At 42.0% G+C, this 19,438-nt stretch overlaps 1 protein-coding gene across 1 annotated transcript in view; it reads left to right on the top strand.

The window, feature by feature from the left end:
- Positions 1-418: 418 nt before the first annotated feature.
- Positions 419-19,438, top strand: part of LOC148122398 (beta-galactosidase-1-like protein 2) — a 33,907-nt gene continuing 14,887 nt past the window's right edge. The window contains exons 1-6 of the mRNA XM_087905752.1: positions 419-510; positions 1,062-1,259; positions 5,486-5,554; positions 6,714-6,809; positions 7,643-7,751; positions 11,417-11,509. Coding sequence (XP_087761878.1) covers positions 419-510; positions 1,062-1,259; positions 5,486-5,554; positions 6,714-6,809; positions 7,643-7,751; positions 11,417-11,509 — 657 coding nt within the window. The remainder of the gene's footprint in view (positions 511-1,061; positions 1,260-5,485; positions 5,555-6,713; positions 6,810-7,642; positions 7,752-11,416; positions 11,510-19,438) is intronic.

Below are 19,438 nucleotides of genomic sequence, written 5' to 3'. Positions count from 1 at the left end.
AATTAAAAGATTGAGTTGGAAACAAAGAATTGATCCCCTCTGTGAAGAAATTCCTCCTCTGCTAAGCAGGACAGCACTGGGGTCCATTTCTCAGCAGCTGGGCAGTTGTGGAAGGTCTCGGGGTTATGCGCCACTGTAGTAAAAACTGTACTTGACTGGTCCTGAACCAGCATCAAATATATATGGTGCCTGAGAACCCAGCTATGTAGGCAGCAAAGGCTATTGGGTTCTTCTTCTTCCAGCCAGCAGCCTTGGCTTGCAGACGCTGTCCGGATTCGAGCTGACGCAAAAGCCCAGGAACAAATTTTGCCTTTGCATTAGGACACCCTCTCCCTTCTTCAAGGAAGGCCTCTTTCAGTCCCTAACTGCCTCTCTTCTCTACACCTATTTCTCACCTTCCTATTCTGTCCTATTTAGCATGTGGACCTTCCTGGGGAGACCTGAATGTATTCTGTGTCTGTTTTCTGCCTTATCCGTGATGGCTCGGTCCAGCCATAAGCAGTTACCCAGGTACGTATATTTCAGACCACTGCAGAGGTCCCACGTAAGGTATACTTATGGTCCCCTAGAGAAATGCTTTTAAAAACTCTTGTGCGTGTGGATGTGCACACAAGCATATGATGGATATGTGCATGTTTGTGTGCATGTGACATGGCGCATGTGTGGAGGTCAGAGGACATCCTCAGAGGTCAGTCTTTGATTTCCACCTCGTTTGAGACAGGGGCTCCCTTGTTCTCTACCGCTTCCATGGATTCTCCTCTCTCTACCTCCCATTCCCATACAAGGGTGCTGGGATTAGATACAGGCTCTATTACGTTTGACATGCGTGGCCTTTACCTGGATGCTGGGAATCTGTAAGTACTTTCCACATTGAGCCACATCCGTAGCCCCTTTCTCTTCCTTTTCCTCCCTCCCTCTCCTCTGCTTTCCTCTCCTCTCTGTTCTTTCTTTGGAAACAGAGTGGGCTTTATATCCCAGACCGACTTTGAACTCCCGTTTTCCTGGGCCTTTTGGCTCAGCAACCTGCGCTCTAGAAATCGAACACCTTCTTGTCCTTGCAGGCTTAATCAAACTCACTTGACCCCCTTATTGCTGCGGACTCGAAGGGTAGGTCTGAAAGTTGAAGGCTCACAATTCACACTGGAAGGTTCCCCTTTCCGGATCCTATCTGGCACTATGGACTACTTCCGGATACCGAGGCAGAATTGGAGACTCAGCTTGAGGAAGATGAAAGCTTGTGGCTTCAACACCCTTACCACGTGAGTTACTGCTCCTGGTTCTTGTTTAAGAATTTGCTCTAATGAATCCTGATACTCATTTTAACATTAATATTAAGAAGGATATTTGTTAGTCAAATTATTAGTGAGGGTTTCCTAAAGGGACAGAAAATACACACACACACACACACACACACACACACACACAGATATGGGATTGATAGAGTGGTTTACTGTAGTCTGAGTAGTATGTCTCCTGGTGGAAAGATCAAGGTTTGTAATTGTTCAGTCCATGAAACTGGGTGCCGTAGCAGCCCCAATCTGGTGCTGGAGTCCATGGAAGGTCTCAAGAGTTTCTGCTCTTCAGTCTGCATTGAGATTCCATAGAATCTGGTTCTAATGCCAGCAAAGATAAACTTGCCAGCGATGGAGAGGGCAAGCAGGCAAAAATCAAACACTTCCTTCTTCCATGCCATCTTTTGTGGCCTGTCCAAATTTTAGAGTGGGTCTTTTGTCCTCAGATGACCTACGTTTGAGGCATCTCTTCCTACCTCAAATGAGCCAGTTAAGAGAATCCCTCACAAGCATGAGCAGATACTTGAGTTTTAGTCAACCAAATGTAATCAATTTTAGTAGTTTTTTTTTAATGGCCTTCAAAGGGAATGGCACTATAAGGAGGTGTGGTCTTGTTGGAGGAAGTGTGTCACTGTGGAGGCCGGTTTTGAGGTCTCATATATGTTTAAGCCACATCTAGTGTCTAAGGCCCCTTTCTATTTCCTATGCAAGATGTAGAACTCTCAGCTACCTCTTCAGCACCATGTCTATCTGCCTGCATGCTTCCCACCATGATGAGAATAGACTAAACCTCTAAACTGTAAGCCAGACCCAATTATATGTTTTTCTTTATAAGAGTTGCTGTATCGTGGTGTATCTTCACAGCAATAGAAACCCTAACTGAGACAACGATCAAGATTAGGCATCATGGTTTGGAGAGATGTCTCAGAGGTTAAGAGCACTGGCTGCTTTTCCAGAGGACCTTATTTCAATTTCCAGCAAACATATGATGGCTCACAATCATCTATTATGAGATCTGGTGCCCTCTTCTGGCGTACAGTCATACATTCAAGCAGAACACTCCATACATAGTAAACAAATCTTTTAAAATAAAGATTAGTCATCATATCAAGCTTGTGGAATAGGCCTATAATCTCTATATTTAGGAGGAAGATCCGGGAGAATTGTTTAAGACCAGTTCCAGTTACATAGAAAATTGAAACTAGCCTAGGCTACATAAGATTTGTCAAGAAAACAAAACAACAAAACACAACCAATCAATCAACAATCAAAAAAACCACCACTGAAATAACAACTAACCAGAAAGGTGTGCAGTATGTTTTGGATGTCTTGGGTACCTATTTGCTACCATGACACGAATTTGGGAGACTTTATCTCCATGTCAAGTAGAGAGCATGCTGGAAGCAGACTTCTTTCACGCTAGCTACGATTCAGGGAAATGGTCTCCTTAGAGCCTTTGTTGAGAACAGAATCCTCTGGATGCCTGTCAAATGATCACTGTCTCCCTCCCCAGAAGGAGCAGAAGGAAATGCTCCTCAGCTCTCTACAGTGAGAACTTACACTCCAGGAGGTAAACATCATGAAAATGTGAGGACCGCACCCCACAAGCCTTTCCCTATTGCAGTGCTTTTAAACCGCCAAGATTATCTGCACTGAATCTCAGTTCATGAGCTGCAGCTTGAGCTTTCTTAAGCAACATGGGCTCCAGCAAAGGCTTCCCTCTATGAGGACCCGCTCCTGGTAGGCTGTGGTTCTCAGAGTCCTCTGTGGCAGTCAAGTTTCTCCTGGAAAGAACAATCAGCAGGTGTCTTAGGTTTCTACTGCTGTGATGAAACACCATGACCAAAAAGTAAGTTGGAAAGGAAAGGGTTTATTAGGCTTACACTTCAGCATTGCTGTTCATCTCTCAAGGAAGTCAGGATAGAAAGTCAAAGAGGGCAGGATTCTGGAAGCAGGAGCTGATGCAGAGGCCATGGAGGGGAGCTGTTTACTGGCTTGTCACTGTTTGAGAGATTCAGTCCATTATCATGTCAGGGAGCATGGCCGTTTGCAGGCTGACATGGGGCTGAAGCTGAGAGTGATACATCTTGCAAGTAACAGGAAGTCAACTGACTGTCCCACTAAGGAAAGCTTGAGAAAAAGACCTTACAACCCACCCCCATGGTGACAGACTTCCTCCAACAAAACCACACCTTCCAATAGTGATATTTCCTTTGGGGACAATTTTCTTTCAAACCACCACAGCAGATTAAGGGTGGTTATAAGGAATTGCTCACACAGTTGTGGGGGTTGGGAACTCTTCATGGCTGCAGTTAGGAGGATGGGAACTCTGGACAGCAGAGAGTAAACTTGCTTTGGGGTCTTGAGGCTTAAGAGCAGGATGTCTTATGGTGAAAGCTCCAGTTCAAAAGCAGGCAGAGTCTAAACCCAAAAACAAGGGCTGAGAGCAGCAATACACACCTGTGAGTCTAACAGGTAGGAGGTTGATCGGGAGGATCACAAGCATGAGGTCAGTCTGGGATACATAGTGAGATCCTGTCACAGAACAAAACTCAAGAACAAAACTGAAAGATTGTTTTGGAGACTCTCCCACATGGCTACGTACTGCTTTTTTTCATTGACAAAACCACATGGAATTCTAAGGATAATCACACTAGAATGTTTTTTATCATTTATATATATATATATAATGTTTTTATCATATATATAATCTTGTGTATACATCTTGTTTATATTTTATCTTGTATATATACATATATAATATATTCAGTATATATTATTATATATGCATTTATATGAAATGCATGTATATATATGAAATATTGTAGATAAAAAGAAATAAAACACATATTACAAAAAGATGTTAAAGTAACTCACAGAACAGCATGAAAAGTTGTCTACTAGAACTCGGTATCCGCAGCAAGCAGACCTGCAGAGGTCAGAAGAGGACTCCTGTCACTGAGGCAGTGGATGGTTGAGGATATTGGGAGTCAAACTGGGTCCTCTGCAAGAGCAACAAGTGCTTAACCGCTGAGCTATCTCCTCTACTGACATCCTTGAGGTCGATTCTATGTATAGTTGCTTTGTTTTTATCAAATTTGGAGAAGTTTGACTTTTTTTTTTTGGTTTTTGAGAGGGTTTCTCTGTAGCTTTGGCAGAACTAGCTCTTGTAGACCAGTCTAGCCTCAAACTCAGATATTAGCCTGTCTCTGCTACCCATGTGCTTGGATTAAAGGCATGTGCCACCACTGCTTGACAGAGAAGTTTGACTTTTTCCACGTATTTTTCTGCTACATCCCTTGTTGCAGGGCTCCAATGACTTGTGTGTTAGATTTCTGGACCAGATCTCACATTCCATTAATGCACTGTTTAATCTTCTTTTTAATCCTATTATACTTTTCAATAGCTTCTTTCATTATATCTCTTTTCTTTCTTTTTTATGGGGTTGGGGAGATTTTTGAGATAAGATGTTTCATTTCTTTTTCTTTATTATACTCAGAACATCTTCTATTATTCTATCTATCTCACACACATGCACACACGCATGAGCGCACATACACAAGCACACACATGCGTGTGTGCACACACACGTACACATACACATTCACACACACACACACTTCACTGAACTAGGTGCACATTCCTTTTTACTTTTTATTTTGAGAAGGGTCTTGCTAAACTGCTGAAGCTACCCTTGAACTCTTTACCAGAATTAGTCATTACTTTGCATCCTGGTGCTTCATCACCCTTAGCTGGAAGTAAGGACCTGGCATGTCTCACCAGGTCTGGTATTTTTTGTTTTAGTTTTGTTTTGTTTTTGGCAGATTCTCACTATGTATCCTAGGCTGGCCTCAAAGTTGTGAGCCTCTCCATTCAACCCACAAAGTGATGGTATTACAGGCATGTACCACAACGTCCATCAGTTTCTGTTTGTTTTTAAGGTTGTTTTTCAACACAGGACTTGCAGTACAGACAACTGGCCTTTAACTTGTGATCCTCCTGCTTCAGGCTCCTCAGTGCTTGGAGTGCAGGTGCCCACACAGGAGGCTTCAGTGTGGAAACATTCAGCTTTCTCCAGATAGAGAAGTGTGCTTCTAGGTTAAAAGTGGGGCAGCTGGTGTTGAAGATATTGAAGGTATTGAAGAAGCGCATGATGCAGGAGCTTCTTATGTTTTTTTTTCCCCATATGACAGGCATGTTCCTTGGAACCTCCACGAGCCAGCAGTGGGCCAATTTTACTTCACTGAAAACGTGGACCTCATGTATGTGTTCATACTTTAATTACTTGATTCTGAGATTCAGATAGGGATGGGCCAGAGGAACTGGGTGAAGGAATGGCTGTATAGCTTTGCTTTTTGGTGGTTGTTATTTGTTGTTGTTATTGTTGTTGTTGTTTTGAGGCAGGGTCTGTCAGACCAAGTAACTCCACCTATCCTGAAATTCTCTATATAGACCAGGCTGGCCGCACATTCACAGAGGACTGCTTGCCTCTGCTTCCTTACTGCTAAAATTAAAGATGTGTGTCATCAACCCCTGGCCAATAATTCTGTTTTAATAGCCACCCAAAATCTCTAAAAACATTTTGCCTGTCTTGAAGCCTCCTTGAGTCATTGGTCCATGACTTACATAGGCCATAGCATGTTGTTACAGTACGGTCTGGACATTGCTTTAGTCAGCATTTTACAGAATGCATCATGAAGATCATACTCTTAGTTATAGTGTCAGATTTCTATAGTTCACAGTTTGCATGATCTGATAGAAGTATTATTATTTTTATTAATAAAGACATACTGACTTTTGTAGTATCATCATTATCATGAGGAAGCTATAGACAGAAGGGCATATACAACATACTGAGTCTATACAACATACTACAGCGAGGGTCAAGTCAGGAAAGACAGGGGTGATGACAAAGTTGAGTTGAGTTTTGAAGTTGCTCAGAAGTAAATGGGAAGGGGCTGTGTGCAGCAGAGGCAAAGTCAGAGACGTGAAAGAGCAGTGCATCTCACTCAAGGTGACGTTAGATGCTGTAATGTGTAAGCCTCACACCCTGTAAAGGAAAAGTTTGTTTTCATTTTAATAGGATCTTCCTGACTGGGATATATTTCTCTTACAATAAATAATGATGGGAGGAATTCAGGGTATTTTTGTCTTAAATCTTCAACACTATTGTCTCAGTCACGGTCCCTTTGGATACTAAGCCCACACGAGGAAGAAAGAGCAGAAGGGAAGAAAGAAAGGCAGGAAGGAAGGAACGAAGGGAGGGAGAGAGGGAGGAATGGAGGGAGGTGAGGGAGGAAGGAAGGAGGGAGGAAGGGAGGGAGGGAGGGAGGGAGGGAGGGAGGGAGGGAGGGGAGAAAAGAGCTGCTATGCCAAGCCATTACTTTGAGAGAAATGTCACTGTGACTGCTTTCTTTTCAGAGCTTTTGTCACCATGGCTTCAGAGGAGGGGCTCTGGGTCATCCTGTGTCCAGGTCCCTACATTGGCAGTGACCTGGACCTTGGAGGCTTGCCCAGGTGAATTGTGATCTGAAGGTCCCTGGGTGGGAAGCGCATTCACAGGGCTTTATTTCTGGACACATTTAGAAAACCGACACCATTTGTTTCCTGATGGCAGGTACTAATGGGTATGGTTTTGAGTCTGGCTGTTTTCTCTTAGTTAACACTTTCAAAGTTTGTGCATGTGGTAGCAGGATCATCTAACTGTGCCGTTTTCCTTTTTCTAGCTGAGTATTTTCCGGAATGGTCAGGTTCTCCATCCCTCACACACACAAACCAAGAACCTCCAAACAGCCTTATGACTGTCTCATTCTAGAATACAGGCTGATAATTTTTTTCCTGAAAAAGGCTAGATAGTAATCCCAGCTGAGATGCAAGGATTGTCACAAATTTGGGGCCATCCTGGAATAAATAATGATGTAGGCTACCAGGATAGTCAGTGCTATGTAGTACGATTTTGATACAAAGTCCTAATAGCAAATATTTTAGGTTTTCCAAGCCACATGCAGCCTCTGTAATTAGCCTGAAAACTGAAGGAAAATATGTGGACAATTGGGTACAATTGTGCTGACAAAACTATTTAATAAACAGACAGCAGGTCAGACTTGGCTTTTAGGCTGGTGAACTCTGTCCTGAATCACAGTTACAAATTTCCCTACCCCCCACATCTTTGGGTCATGGGGATGTTTCTCATAGGCAGAGACTGCTCTTTCTTGAAGCTGGACCACATGCCCACATCTCACCATCTCTAAAGCCATGCAAATACAGGCCATGTGTTAGATCTGCTTTGCTGTAGCATTTCCTATCACCGGTTCCCATCCGGAGTCTGAATCTCACCTTTTCAATCACAGCTGGTTACTCAAGGATCCCAGAATGAAGCTGCGGACAACGTACAAGGGATTCACCAGAGCGGTGAATGAGTATTTCAATCATCTGGTTCCCAAGATATCAATGTTCCAGGTATAATTCAGTCCTCATCTCTGCCTGTAAGGGAAGTGATTGCCAGCTTGATTTCCTGGCTAGTTGCTGCTTGCTGCTTTCTGTGCTCTGAGAAGCAGGGAGCACATGCTGGCTACTGTGTGTGTGTGCAGCCTGGATTCCATGTTCTATCTAAGGAAGCTTCTGCCTTTAGACTCTAATTGGGCCTGATGGTGCATGCTATAATCCCAGTCTTTGACAGTTGAAGTGACAGAATTCAGCCTTTGAAACCCTGTCTCAAAGCGGGGACAGGATCTGGATTTAATTACTCTCCTTTTGCCTTCCCACACCAGCTGCTCAACTCTGATCTCTCTCTCTCTCTCTCTCTCTCAACTGATCTACTTTGTGAGATGGAACTCAGGTAAGAAGTTCTTTTGCCTTAAGAGCCATCTTGCCTTTCCAATGTGACCTTTTCTTTTTTAATATTTATTTATTATATTAAATATATTATATTAAATATATACAATATTCTGTCTGTGTGTATGCCTGCAGGCCAGAAGAGGGCACCAGACTTCATTACAGATGGTTGTGAACCACCATGAGGTTGTTGGGAATTGAACTCAGGACCTTTGGAAGAGCAAGCAATGCTCTTAACCTCTGAGCCATCTCTCCAGCGCCCCCCCCCCAGTTTAACTTTTTCAATATTTATTTTTACCTTTCTATAATCATATATACCATGTCATGCTTGGTGCATAGGGAACCAGAAAAGAGTGTTGGATCCCCTAGAACTGGAATTACAAAGAGTCATGAGCTACCATAAGTTTCTGGGAATTGAACCCCAGTCCTCCAGAAGAGCATCAAGTGTTCTTAGTTATTGAGCCATCTCTCCTGCCTCTCCTTGCCACCCTGAGTTTGACTTTAAATTTGAGTCTTAGATCTTTTCCTGATCTAACAATTAGTGCTGTAATGTTTTATGCATTATTAGGCAGTGGCAATGGGCTCACAGATCCTGGTCAGCCATGCTCTCCCAAGGAAAATAATGTGTTCTCTAGTGATTTGGGGTTCTTAGCTGTGGTCCTCAGTGTTTAGTGCCTTTTTACCAAACAGTATTTTCTTGTCTTTTTTTTTTTTATAAAAAAGGTTTTATTTATTTTCACATGTGTGAGCCTGGATGAATGTGTGTGCACCACACGTGTGCATTGCCCAAGGAGGCCCTTGGGACTGAGGTGCAGAGAGGTGTGAGCCACAGTGTAGGTGTTGGGAGTTGAGCCCAGGTCCCCATGAATAGTAGCCAGTACTCTTAACCTCTGGTCCATCTCTCCAGCCCCAAAATACTATTCTCATTTTAGGTTGGCTTCAGTTGAGACAGAACTGCACGTTAGGCTGAAGAATGTCTATACCATGTAGAAAATGAGTAGAGAGCAGTGCATTTTAATTCCTTTGGGCTTAGTTAGGATTCCTATGGCTGTGGAGACAGAGCATGAGCACAGCAACTCTTAGGAAGGAGAAGTGTAATCAGGACTGGCTTCCAGCTGAGAGGTTTGGTTCATTAGCATCATGGCAGGAGGCCCGGCAGCATGCAGGCAGACATGGTGCTGGAGAGGTAGCTGGGTGTTCTGCATCTGGATCTGCAGGCATCAGGAAGTGACAGTGACTCACTGGCCAGGCTTGAGCTGCTGAGACCTCAAAGCCCACTCTCCTAGTGACACACCTGTTGCAAAAAAGCCACACCTACTCCATGAAGGCCATACCTGCTAACAGTGCCACTTCCTATGGTCCTATGGGGTCCATTTTTATTCAAACCACCACACATCTATTAAATACCAACTTTTCACTAGGAAATTAGTACTTACCGAACTTATTTTATCCTCACAGTAATTATTTTAGATTAGTATATATTAAATGGAGGCAATGCCAAAACATGCATTTTTCTAGATGAATGTTTCACATGGTTGAACTTTTTGGGAATAGACTATCATTGCTCCAGAAAGATATTAAAACTCATAAGTGACCAACTACACAGCCAGTGCACATTTGAGAGATAGGAGAGATTGTCTTTTTCAGAGACACGGTGTCCATAGACACATGTAGCTACTTAAATTAATGTAAACAAAGTACAATTAGACTCAAGTTTCCAGGGCACACACTTCTCCTTCACTGTACCAATAACTCCAAGCAGCTGGTTGTTCTTATATGGGCAGTGTACAAATAGAACCTCAGGTTAGGGTAGTAACACAACTGGTAGAGTGCCTGCCTTCCACAAACGCCCTGAGTTCAATCCTCAGCATCTCATAAACCAGTGTGATTTTCCAAGTTTGTAATCCCAGAAGTTAGGGGGTAGAGGAAATAGGGCCAGAAGTTCAAGACTGCCTTCCTGGTCATAAGGAGTTTGAGACCAGTTTTTGATAGAAGCGACCCTGCCTCAAAAATTAAAAAGCAAGCTGGGTATGGTGGTGTACATATTTATTCTCACACTTAGAGGACAGAGTCAGGCAGATCTATGTGAACTCAAGGACAAACCATCTACACAGGGAATTCCAAGCCGGTCAGGGCTCCATAGTGAGAACCTGTTTCCAGAGCAGAACTGAACAGCGGACTTTTTCATCCCTGCAGCCGATTGTGCTCCCCCTTCCTAATTCAGGATACTGCAGCCTCGAAACTTCAACCTGGAATCCCTAAGCGAGTTTTACCTCATCCAGGGATGATTTTCTCCAGGTGATGTTGGGAGGTCTTGGAAACACCCCCTGTAGCCTCATGGGTCAGTACTCCCATACTACTGAGCATTTCTTTCTAGAATGTTTCAAATTCTTTTCCATGTTCCAGTTCTTCTGCCTCAGATCATTCCGGGTCCTGACAGCTTCTGGATCTTTCCTTTTTTCTGTTCTGTTCTTCATCAGAGAGATAAAGAGCCTAAGAGGAGAGACAAGAAGCTGCTTTTGAAAGTCTTTCTATGTTTGTCAGCCAAGAGTACGCACTTTGGAAAATGAAAGCACACATTTATTCTCGGTGTCCTTTTACTTCCCTGCCAAATAACTTAGGGCTGAAGTGTTTTCTGCTTGCTCACTATCTTCCCTTTTCAACTCTGGCTGTCTCGAGGATCTCCTCAGTCATTATGGTCAGGTTTGGGTGTGCAAACACTTCAATCAAAGGAGTACAGAATCCTGGATGCTCCCACGTCGCTAACATTGGCACGGAGTTGAATTCCTTAGAGTGTCTTTCTCCCCTCATGTGAGACACCTTCTGGTTAGCCTACATGTTCCTGAAGGAAGTTTGAGGAGATATTTTCTAAGTTTGGCTATGCAAGTGAAAAGGACAAGATGGAGTCACTAGAGGGGCTGGTGGTCCATGCAAGTTATCTTCACAGAGGACCTACAGCATCTTAAATGAAATGACGATGCCAAAGGCAGTGCCCCTAAGTGCAAAGCTCTTGGGCGATGGGGAGGGTGACTCTGGAAGTCTGAGACCTCACAATGAACACATTAAAGTATGAGGAAATGGTAGTCATTCAGGGGGATACTTTTAAAGGGACTATTTTTGAAGCACTTGACTTCTCACATAGAGGCACTGATGGTGAGTGAGAGAAATGACCAGCACTGATGGTCAGTCTGGAGCTGGGTGTGCTGTTTCTATGTGCGCCCAGGGTTCAGAAAATCCAGTCTTTCCCCATCAATATCTCACTCTTCTATTCTTACCTCCTTTGCCCTCAGTATCGAAGAGGAGGCCCTATCATTGCTGTACAAGTTGAGAATGAATATGGCTCCTACAATATGGATAAGAAGTATATGGCATTTGTCAAAATGGTAAGTGCTCTGCTGCTGTGGTCTGTTATATTGTGGTGCAAACACATCCCGGATGCTTGTAGCTTGCCTGGAACTGTGAACTGTGCGGATGGATAGGTGCTACGGACCGGCTCAGGGGAGCCACTCAGACCGTGAGGGAATCAGGGCGAAGGCACAGGAGAAATCAGGATACGGCGGAGGAATTGACAGACAGCCACTCTCAATGTATTTTGAAAATGCTGCTGTGTTTTACTTTTTCAGTGCGAGGTTTTTATATTATTACAAACAAAGAACTTGGCAAAGGCATACATCATCAGATCATTAAAAAAAAGCATAGAATAGTTTACAAAAAGAATCTTTGAAAATGCTTTGACTTGGGCACAAGGACTTTCACCCAGTCTGTACCAGGCGGCTGGCTGGGCTAAGTGACCTTGCGCTCAGAATATCTTGGGGTGCGAGAGGAGAAGGCCACTATCTTCCTGGGAAAACTTTCTGCTAGGAAATTTAAAAGACGTGATCTCCAACTTGTCTGAATCTAGTTTAGTTTCATACCATAAATCTCAACTTTCTTCCCTCCCCGACTCTCAGGGTCAGATGTTGTAATTAGCCTAGGTTTGTTCTGGCCATAATGAAGGCTGCATAGGCCTCCTGCACGTAATTCTCAGGCAAACATCTAGTGTTGCTGCAGCAGTTTTCCTGCAGAAGGCTTCTAAGGTTTCTCCTGATAAGAGAAACTCCTTTTGCTCCACATCATTAAGGAATTATTTTAACGATGACTTCCCTATTTCCAGAACTGGCTATTTCTTTAAAGGCTTTAATGAATAGGGGCGCAAAACTCAAAAATGTCCTCAGCAGTCTTGTTTGTATCCGCAACTGCCTGGAATAGTCTGATCTGTTAGCAATATGCAAGGATCACAAAGAACACACAGACAAGGGAAAAGACAGACATATAGCACCAAGTACAGTCAGGTCGAGTCAGTACAAATGGCAACTCAGGTAGCATTACACCACAACTGGTTGCCAAGGGACAGCCCAGGACTCAACTCCGAGAAGCGCGGATCCTGATCCTTCCGGCAATATTTGCCCATCCAGTCAGCATTTCTGCTACACTGGCGAGACAGCCGTGGATGTAGCAGATAGGGTCCAGTTTTATGTTTGAGCTTTGGTTATAGTCTAGTCAGTGGCCCGGCAATAACACGGATGACTCTGATAGAAGGCAGAGACCCACACTAGGACAGCTTTACCTCAGTGACATTGAACACGTGCTTTTCCATTCTTTTACTTTCAGATGTAGCCATTTCTTAGGATACTAATAAACAGCACATAATATACACAGCCAGATTTGTTGTTGGGCTGGGAGTGGTGAAAGTCTGAGGGTCGACAGTTCAGCTACATAGTGAGTTGGAGGTCAGCCTGTGTGACATGAGACCCTGTCTCAAAACACCCCTGTCTGAGTTTTCTTTTCTGTGGCTATGGTAAAATATTCTGATGAATTTAAACTCAGGGTTCGAGGGCCAGTCCATCCAGCTGGGGTAACATGAAATCAGCTGAGCTTGGAACAGCGGCTTGCATTACTTCCATTGCCAGGAAGCAGAGAGAGACATGGTTGCTTGCTAGCGCTTGGCTTGCTTTCTGCATTTTACGGAGCCCAGGATCTCCAGAGCAAGAATGATCCTGCTCACAATTCAGATGGCTCTTCCTCCTTCAGTTACTGCAATTGAGACAATCCTGCATAGGCTTAAAAGCCCATCTCTCGAGCGATTCCAGATCCTGTCAGGTTGAGCGTGAACAATAACCCTTCTAACCACCAGCACCCAGGCCTTTTGTGAATGGGAATGAGCCTGTTTACACTCATTGCTAAGACATTTGGCCCAGCTCTGGAACAGTGTTGTCTTGCATTTGTTCCACTCTGGTTTTGGGGTCCCATGTCCTGCTGCTGTCAGGATGACTTTGAATTTTTGAGCCCTCTGCCTCTGCCTCCCAAGTGCTCGGATAGGAGGTGGTTATCATCACATCTAGTTTATGTGTTGTTGAGGCTGCAACCCAAGGCTTTTTGCACGATACACAAGCACTCCACCAACAAAGTCATTTACCCAGTTTTTTTAAAAATAAATTATAAAAAATTTTCAACTGGAAAAGTTAATGTTTCTTTATATTTGTGGGTCTGTGTGTCAGGATATATGTCCCACCATGTACATGTGGTGGTCAGAAGACAGCTTGAGAGAGTCAAGTGGGCTTTTCTTCCACCTCATAGGTCACAGGAAATGAATTTGAGTCACAGGCTTGTCAGCAGGTGCTGCTACGCACCCAATCTTCTCCAGACACTAGCGTTTCATTGACTGAATATTTTCACCATCCCATTTTCTAGGATCAGCTACTGACTCCTTTCCTTAATTGGGACCTCAGGCCCTTACATTCTAACTCTGTCTAGGTTCTCCAACTAAATCTTTTGGAAATACTTTGTTCAGCTGGTGCAGTTGTGGTACAAGGGAGCAACTGCCAAAGGAACAGGCCAGAGTCAGAGACCTCTATGGGACAGGGCATGAGTCAGGGACTTCTGAGGAAGCAGACCAGAGTCAGGGATATCTGTGGGAACAAGCCTGAGCCAGCAACCTCCTCTGAAGCAGGAGTCAGGTACCTCAGCTGGAGCGACTTGAGGCAGAGACCTCCTCAGGAGCAGACTTGAGGCAATGACATCCACAAGAGAAGGTACAAGGGAGCCAGAGACCTCTGCAGGTCCCACAGGTCCCACACGGGTCAAGAACCTTTGAGGGAGCATGTCTAAACCAGAGACCTTGGACCAGGCCCAAGCCAGAAACTTCAGCGGGAGCAGGCCCAAGCCAGGGATATCTACGGAAACAGGCCTGAGCCAGTGAGGAATACCAGAGCAGGCCCAAGACAGCGACCTCAGCAGAAGCTGCCCCAAGCACGCAACCTCCCTGGGCGCAGGCCTGAATGACCCCCAGTATTGCAGAGCGACCTTCAGGAACACTGAGCAACCTTCAGGAACACCAAGCGAACTCTGAGGTGGCTGGAAGCATGGCGGCCCTGAATGCACCACGAGGAGCAACCATCTGAGCCTTGGATCTACTTGCACCTGAAAGATTAATCACCAGAGAAACAGTCCAACTACACCAATCAGAGGAAAACATGGGTAGACAAGGTAAGAACACACTCACCACCACAAAGAGCAACACAACACCAATAAAAACTAGTGGGCCCACAACAGCAAGATGTGAGCACTCAAATATAGGTGAAGCAGAAGAAAATGACCTAAAAATAACTTTAAGAGAATGTTTGAGGCCCTTAAAGAGGAAATAAAAAATTTCCTCAAAGAAATGGAGGAAGAGACAAACAAAAAATTGGAAGAAATCACAAATCCCTTAAAGAAAACCAAGAAAAAGCAATCAAACAGTTGAAAGAAACTATTCAAGACTTAAAAATCAAAATAGAGAAAATAAAGAAAACATAAACCCTGGGAATTATAGAAATAGAAATTATGAGAAAATGATCAGGAACCACTAATGCAAGCATAAACAGCAGAATACAAGAGATGGAAGAGAGAATCTCAAGTGCTGAAGATACAATAGAGAAAATAGATTCATTGGTTAAAGAAAACATTAAATCTAAAAAAAGCTAAGCACAAAATATCCAGGATATATGGGACACCAGTAATAGACCAAACCTAAGAATGATAGGGATAGAAGAAGGAGAAGTCCAACTCAAAAGCACAGAAAATATACTCAACAAAATCATAGGAGAAAACTTTCCCAACCTAAAGAAAGATATGTGTTTGAAGATTCAAGAAGCTTATAGGATACCAAATAGACTTGATCAAAATAGAATCTTGCCACATAAAAATCAAAACACTAAAGATACGGAATAAAGAAAGATTATTAAGAGCTACAAAAGAAAAAGGGCAATTAACATATAAAGACAGACCTGTCAGAATTATACCTGACCTCTCAGTGAAAACAATGAAAGCCAGAAGGTCTTGGTTAAGCGTTATGCAGTCATTAAGAGATCACAAATGCCATCCCAGACTACTATACCCAGCAAAACTTTCAATCACCGTAGAAGGACAAAACAAGATATTCCATGACAGAATCAGATTTAACCAATACCTAGCCATAAACCCAGCCCTACACAAAGTGCTAGAAGAAAACTCCAACCCAAGGAAGTTGGCTACATCTACAAAAACACAGACCATAGATGATTTCACAGCAGCAAATTCCAAAAAAGGGAAACACACACACAATAACATCACCAACAGTGAAAACTAAAATAACGGGAGCTAACAGTAACTGGTCATTAATATTCCTTAATATGAACGAACTCAACTCACCTATAAAAAGACACAGGCTAACAGATTGGATACTAAAACAGAATTCAACCTACTGCTGCATACAAGAAACATACTCAACCTCAAAGACAGACAAAAACATAGAGTAAAGGATTGGGGAAAAAAATTCCAACCAAATGGACCTAAGAAACAAGCTAGTGTAGCTATCCTAATATCTAACAAAATATACTTTAAATAAAAGTCAATCAAAAGAGACAGTGAAAGACATTTCATATTATTTACAGGAAAAAATTCATCAGGAGGAAATCTCAATACTGAACATCTATGCCCCAAATAAAAGGCACCCTCATATGTTTGAAAAAAAGACTTTTAAAGCTTAAATCATACATTGAACCCCACATACTAATAGTGGGCAACTTCAACATCCCACTCTCACCACTGGACAGGATTGTCAGACAGAAAATTAACAGAGAAATAAGGGAACTAATAGATGTTATGACTCAAATGGACTTAACAGACATCTATAGAACATTGAACCCAAACATAAAAGAATATACCTTCTGCTCAGCACCTCATGGAACCTTCTAAAAACAGACCAACATACTAAGTAACAAAGCGAACCTCAACAGATATAAAAAAAAAAATTGGAATAACCTTATGCTTCTTATCAGGTAGCTATGGTTTAAAATTAGAATTTAACAGCAACACTAATTCCAGAAAGCCCACAAACACATGGAAATTAAACAGTGCTCACCTGAATCATCAATGGGACAAGTGAGAAATTAAAGATTTACTAAAATTCAATGAAAATGACCATATGCATACCCAAATTTATGGGACACAATGAAAGCAGTGTTAAAAGGAAAGTTCATAGTACCGATGCCTATATAAAGAAGCTGGAAAAAATCCCATAGGAGTGAGTAAACAGAACATTTGAAAACTCTAGAACAAAAAAGAAGCAAACTCACGAAGGAGGACTAGACAGCAGGAATTAATCAAATTGAGAGCTGAAATCAACAAAATAGAAACAAAGAAAACAATACAAAGTATCAATGAGACAAAGATTGGTTCTTCAAGAAAATCAACAAAATAGACAGACCTTTACCCAAACTAACCAAAGGCACAAAGAGAATATCCAAATTAACAAAATCAAAAATGAAAAGGGGGACATGATAACAGATACGGAGGAAATCTAGAGAATTATTACATCATATTTCTAAAACCTGTACTCCACAAAAATGGAAAACTTAAAGGAAATTGACAATTTTCTGGAAAAATAACATTTACAAAAATTAAATCAAGACCAGATAAGCAAATTGAATAGGCCTATAACTGCTAAAGAAATAGAAATAGTCATCAAGGTCTTCAAACAAAAAAATATCCAGGACCAGATGGGTATTCAGCTCAGAATTCTACAAGATTTCAAAGAAGAACTAATACCAATACTCCCCAAATTGTACCAGACAAGAGAAAAAGAAGGAACATTGCTGAATTCTTTTTATGAGGCTACAATTAGCCTGCCACACAAACCACACAAAGACATTACTAAGAAAGAGAATTACAGACCAATCTCACTCATGAACACTGATGCAAAAATACTCAATAAAATACTGGTAGACCGAATCTAAGAACACATCAGAAAAATCATTCACCATGATCAAGTTGGCTTCACCCCAGAGATGTAGGAATGGTTCAACATACGAAAATCTGTTGATGTAATCCACCATATAAACAAACTGAAAAAAAAAACATGATCATCTCATTAGATGCTGAAAAATCCTTTGACAAAATACAACATACCTTCATGATAAAGGTCTTGGAGAGAGCAGAGATACAAGGAACATACCTAAACATTAAAAAATTTATATATACAGCAAGCCAACAGGCAGCATCAAACTGCATGGAGAGAAACTCACAGCAATCCCTCTGAAATAAAGAACAAGACAATGTTGTCCACGCTCTTCATAACTATTCAATATAGTTCTTGAGGTCCTAGCTAGAACAATAAGACAACAAAAGGAGATCAAAGAAATACAAATCGGAAAAGAAGAAGTCAAACTCTCACTATTTGCTGATGATATGATAGTTTATATAAGCGACCCCAAAAATTCTACCAAGGAATTTCTACAATTCATAAACACCTTCAGTAATGCAGCAGGATACAAGATTAAGTTAAAAAAAATTCAGTAACCCTCCTTTACACAAATGATAAAATGAGCTGAGAAAGAAATCAGAGAAATATCACTCTTCACAATAGCCACAAATAGCGTAAGGTATCTTGAAGTAACTATAACCAAACAAGTGGAAGATCTGTATGACAAGAACTTTAAATCTCTGAAGAAAAATTGAAGAAGACACCAGAAAATGGAAATATCTCTGATGTTCTTGGCTAGGTAGAATGAACATAGTAAAAATGGCAATCTTACCAAAAGCAATCTACAGATTCAACACAATGCCCATCAAAATCTCAGCAAAATTCTTCTCAGACCTCGAAAGAACAGTGCTCAACTTCATATGGAAAAGAAAAAAAAAACCAGAATAGTCAAAACAATCCTGTACAATAAAGGAACTTCTGGAGACATCACAATCCCTGACTTCAAACTCTACTACAGAGCTACAGTACTGAAAACAGCCTGGTATTAGCATAAGAACAGACAGAAGGACCAATGGAACTGAACTGAGACCCAGATATCAATCAACACATCTTCAAACACCTGATTTTCAATAATAAAAGCAAAAAGTATATGTATAAAGAGGCTGCTTGTTCATCCTGGCCACCCAGAACCAAAATAACAACACAGAAACTATATTAATTAAAACACTGCTTGGCCCATTAGCTCTAATTTCTTATTGGTTACCTCTTACATCTCAATTTAATCCATTTCTAGTAATCTGTGCATCATCATGAGGTCAAGGCCTACCAGCAACATTTCAGCACTCTTACTCTGGCTGCGTATCCATGGCTTTTCTCTGACTCTGCCTCCTTTCTCCCAGCATTCTATTTAGTTTTCCCCACCTAGCTCTTTCTGCCCTGCTCTGCTATGGGCGTAAAGCAGTCCTTTATTAGTCAATGATATTCATAGTATACAGAGGATAATCCCACATCACCTCCCCATTTCTGTTTAAATAAAAAGGAAGGTTTTAACTTTAACATAGTAAAATTACATATAACAAGACATGTATCAAGTAAGAATTATAGTTACAATATGTATATCTACTTTATCTTTTATCATAACTAAGGAAAAATATAACTATAACTATAAATTCTTCAACTCCCTCAAAGACTCCAGAAGGATATAACATTACCTAAGTAAACAGGAAGTGCATTTTAAGCAACTTCCAAAACTCTAGAATTGACAGAGACATCTCACTACCTGGACAGTCACCCAAAGTTCTTCTGTATCATTGGGGCATCCATCTTCGACCTACAGGCCCATAGCATCCAGCAGACTTTTCCGTGATGCAGAAAATTTCAAAGACAGTTCTGCCTATATTGGCAGTTTGTAAGTCACTTTTTTCTCTGGGCTGCAGCATGTCTGGCAGACTCTTTCATGAAGCAAAAACCCCTGAAAGATCATCTCACCTTTAGGCAAGTTTAGCAGGAATTTTTCTATCAGTCCTGCATGTCCAGTTCATCAAATAGTCCA

The sequence above is a fragment of the Myodes glareolus genome, chromosome 4 (genome assembly GCF_982192425.1).
Source record: "Myodes glareolus chromosome 4, mMyoGla1.1, whole genome shotgun sequence".
Taxonomy (NCBI): domain Eukaryota; kingdom Metazoa; phylum Chordata; class Mammalia; order Rodentia; family Cricetidae; genus Myodes; species Myodes glareolus.
Note: the sequence above shows the minus strand (reverse complement) of the source record. Positions and strands in the feature narration are given on the sequence as shown.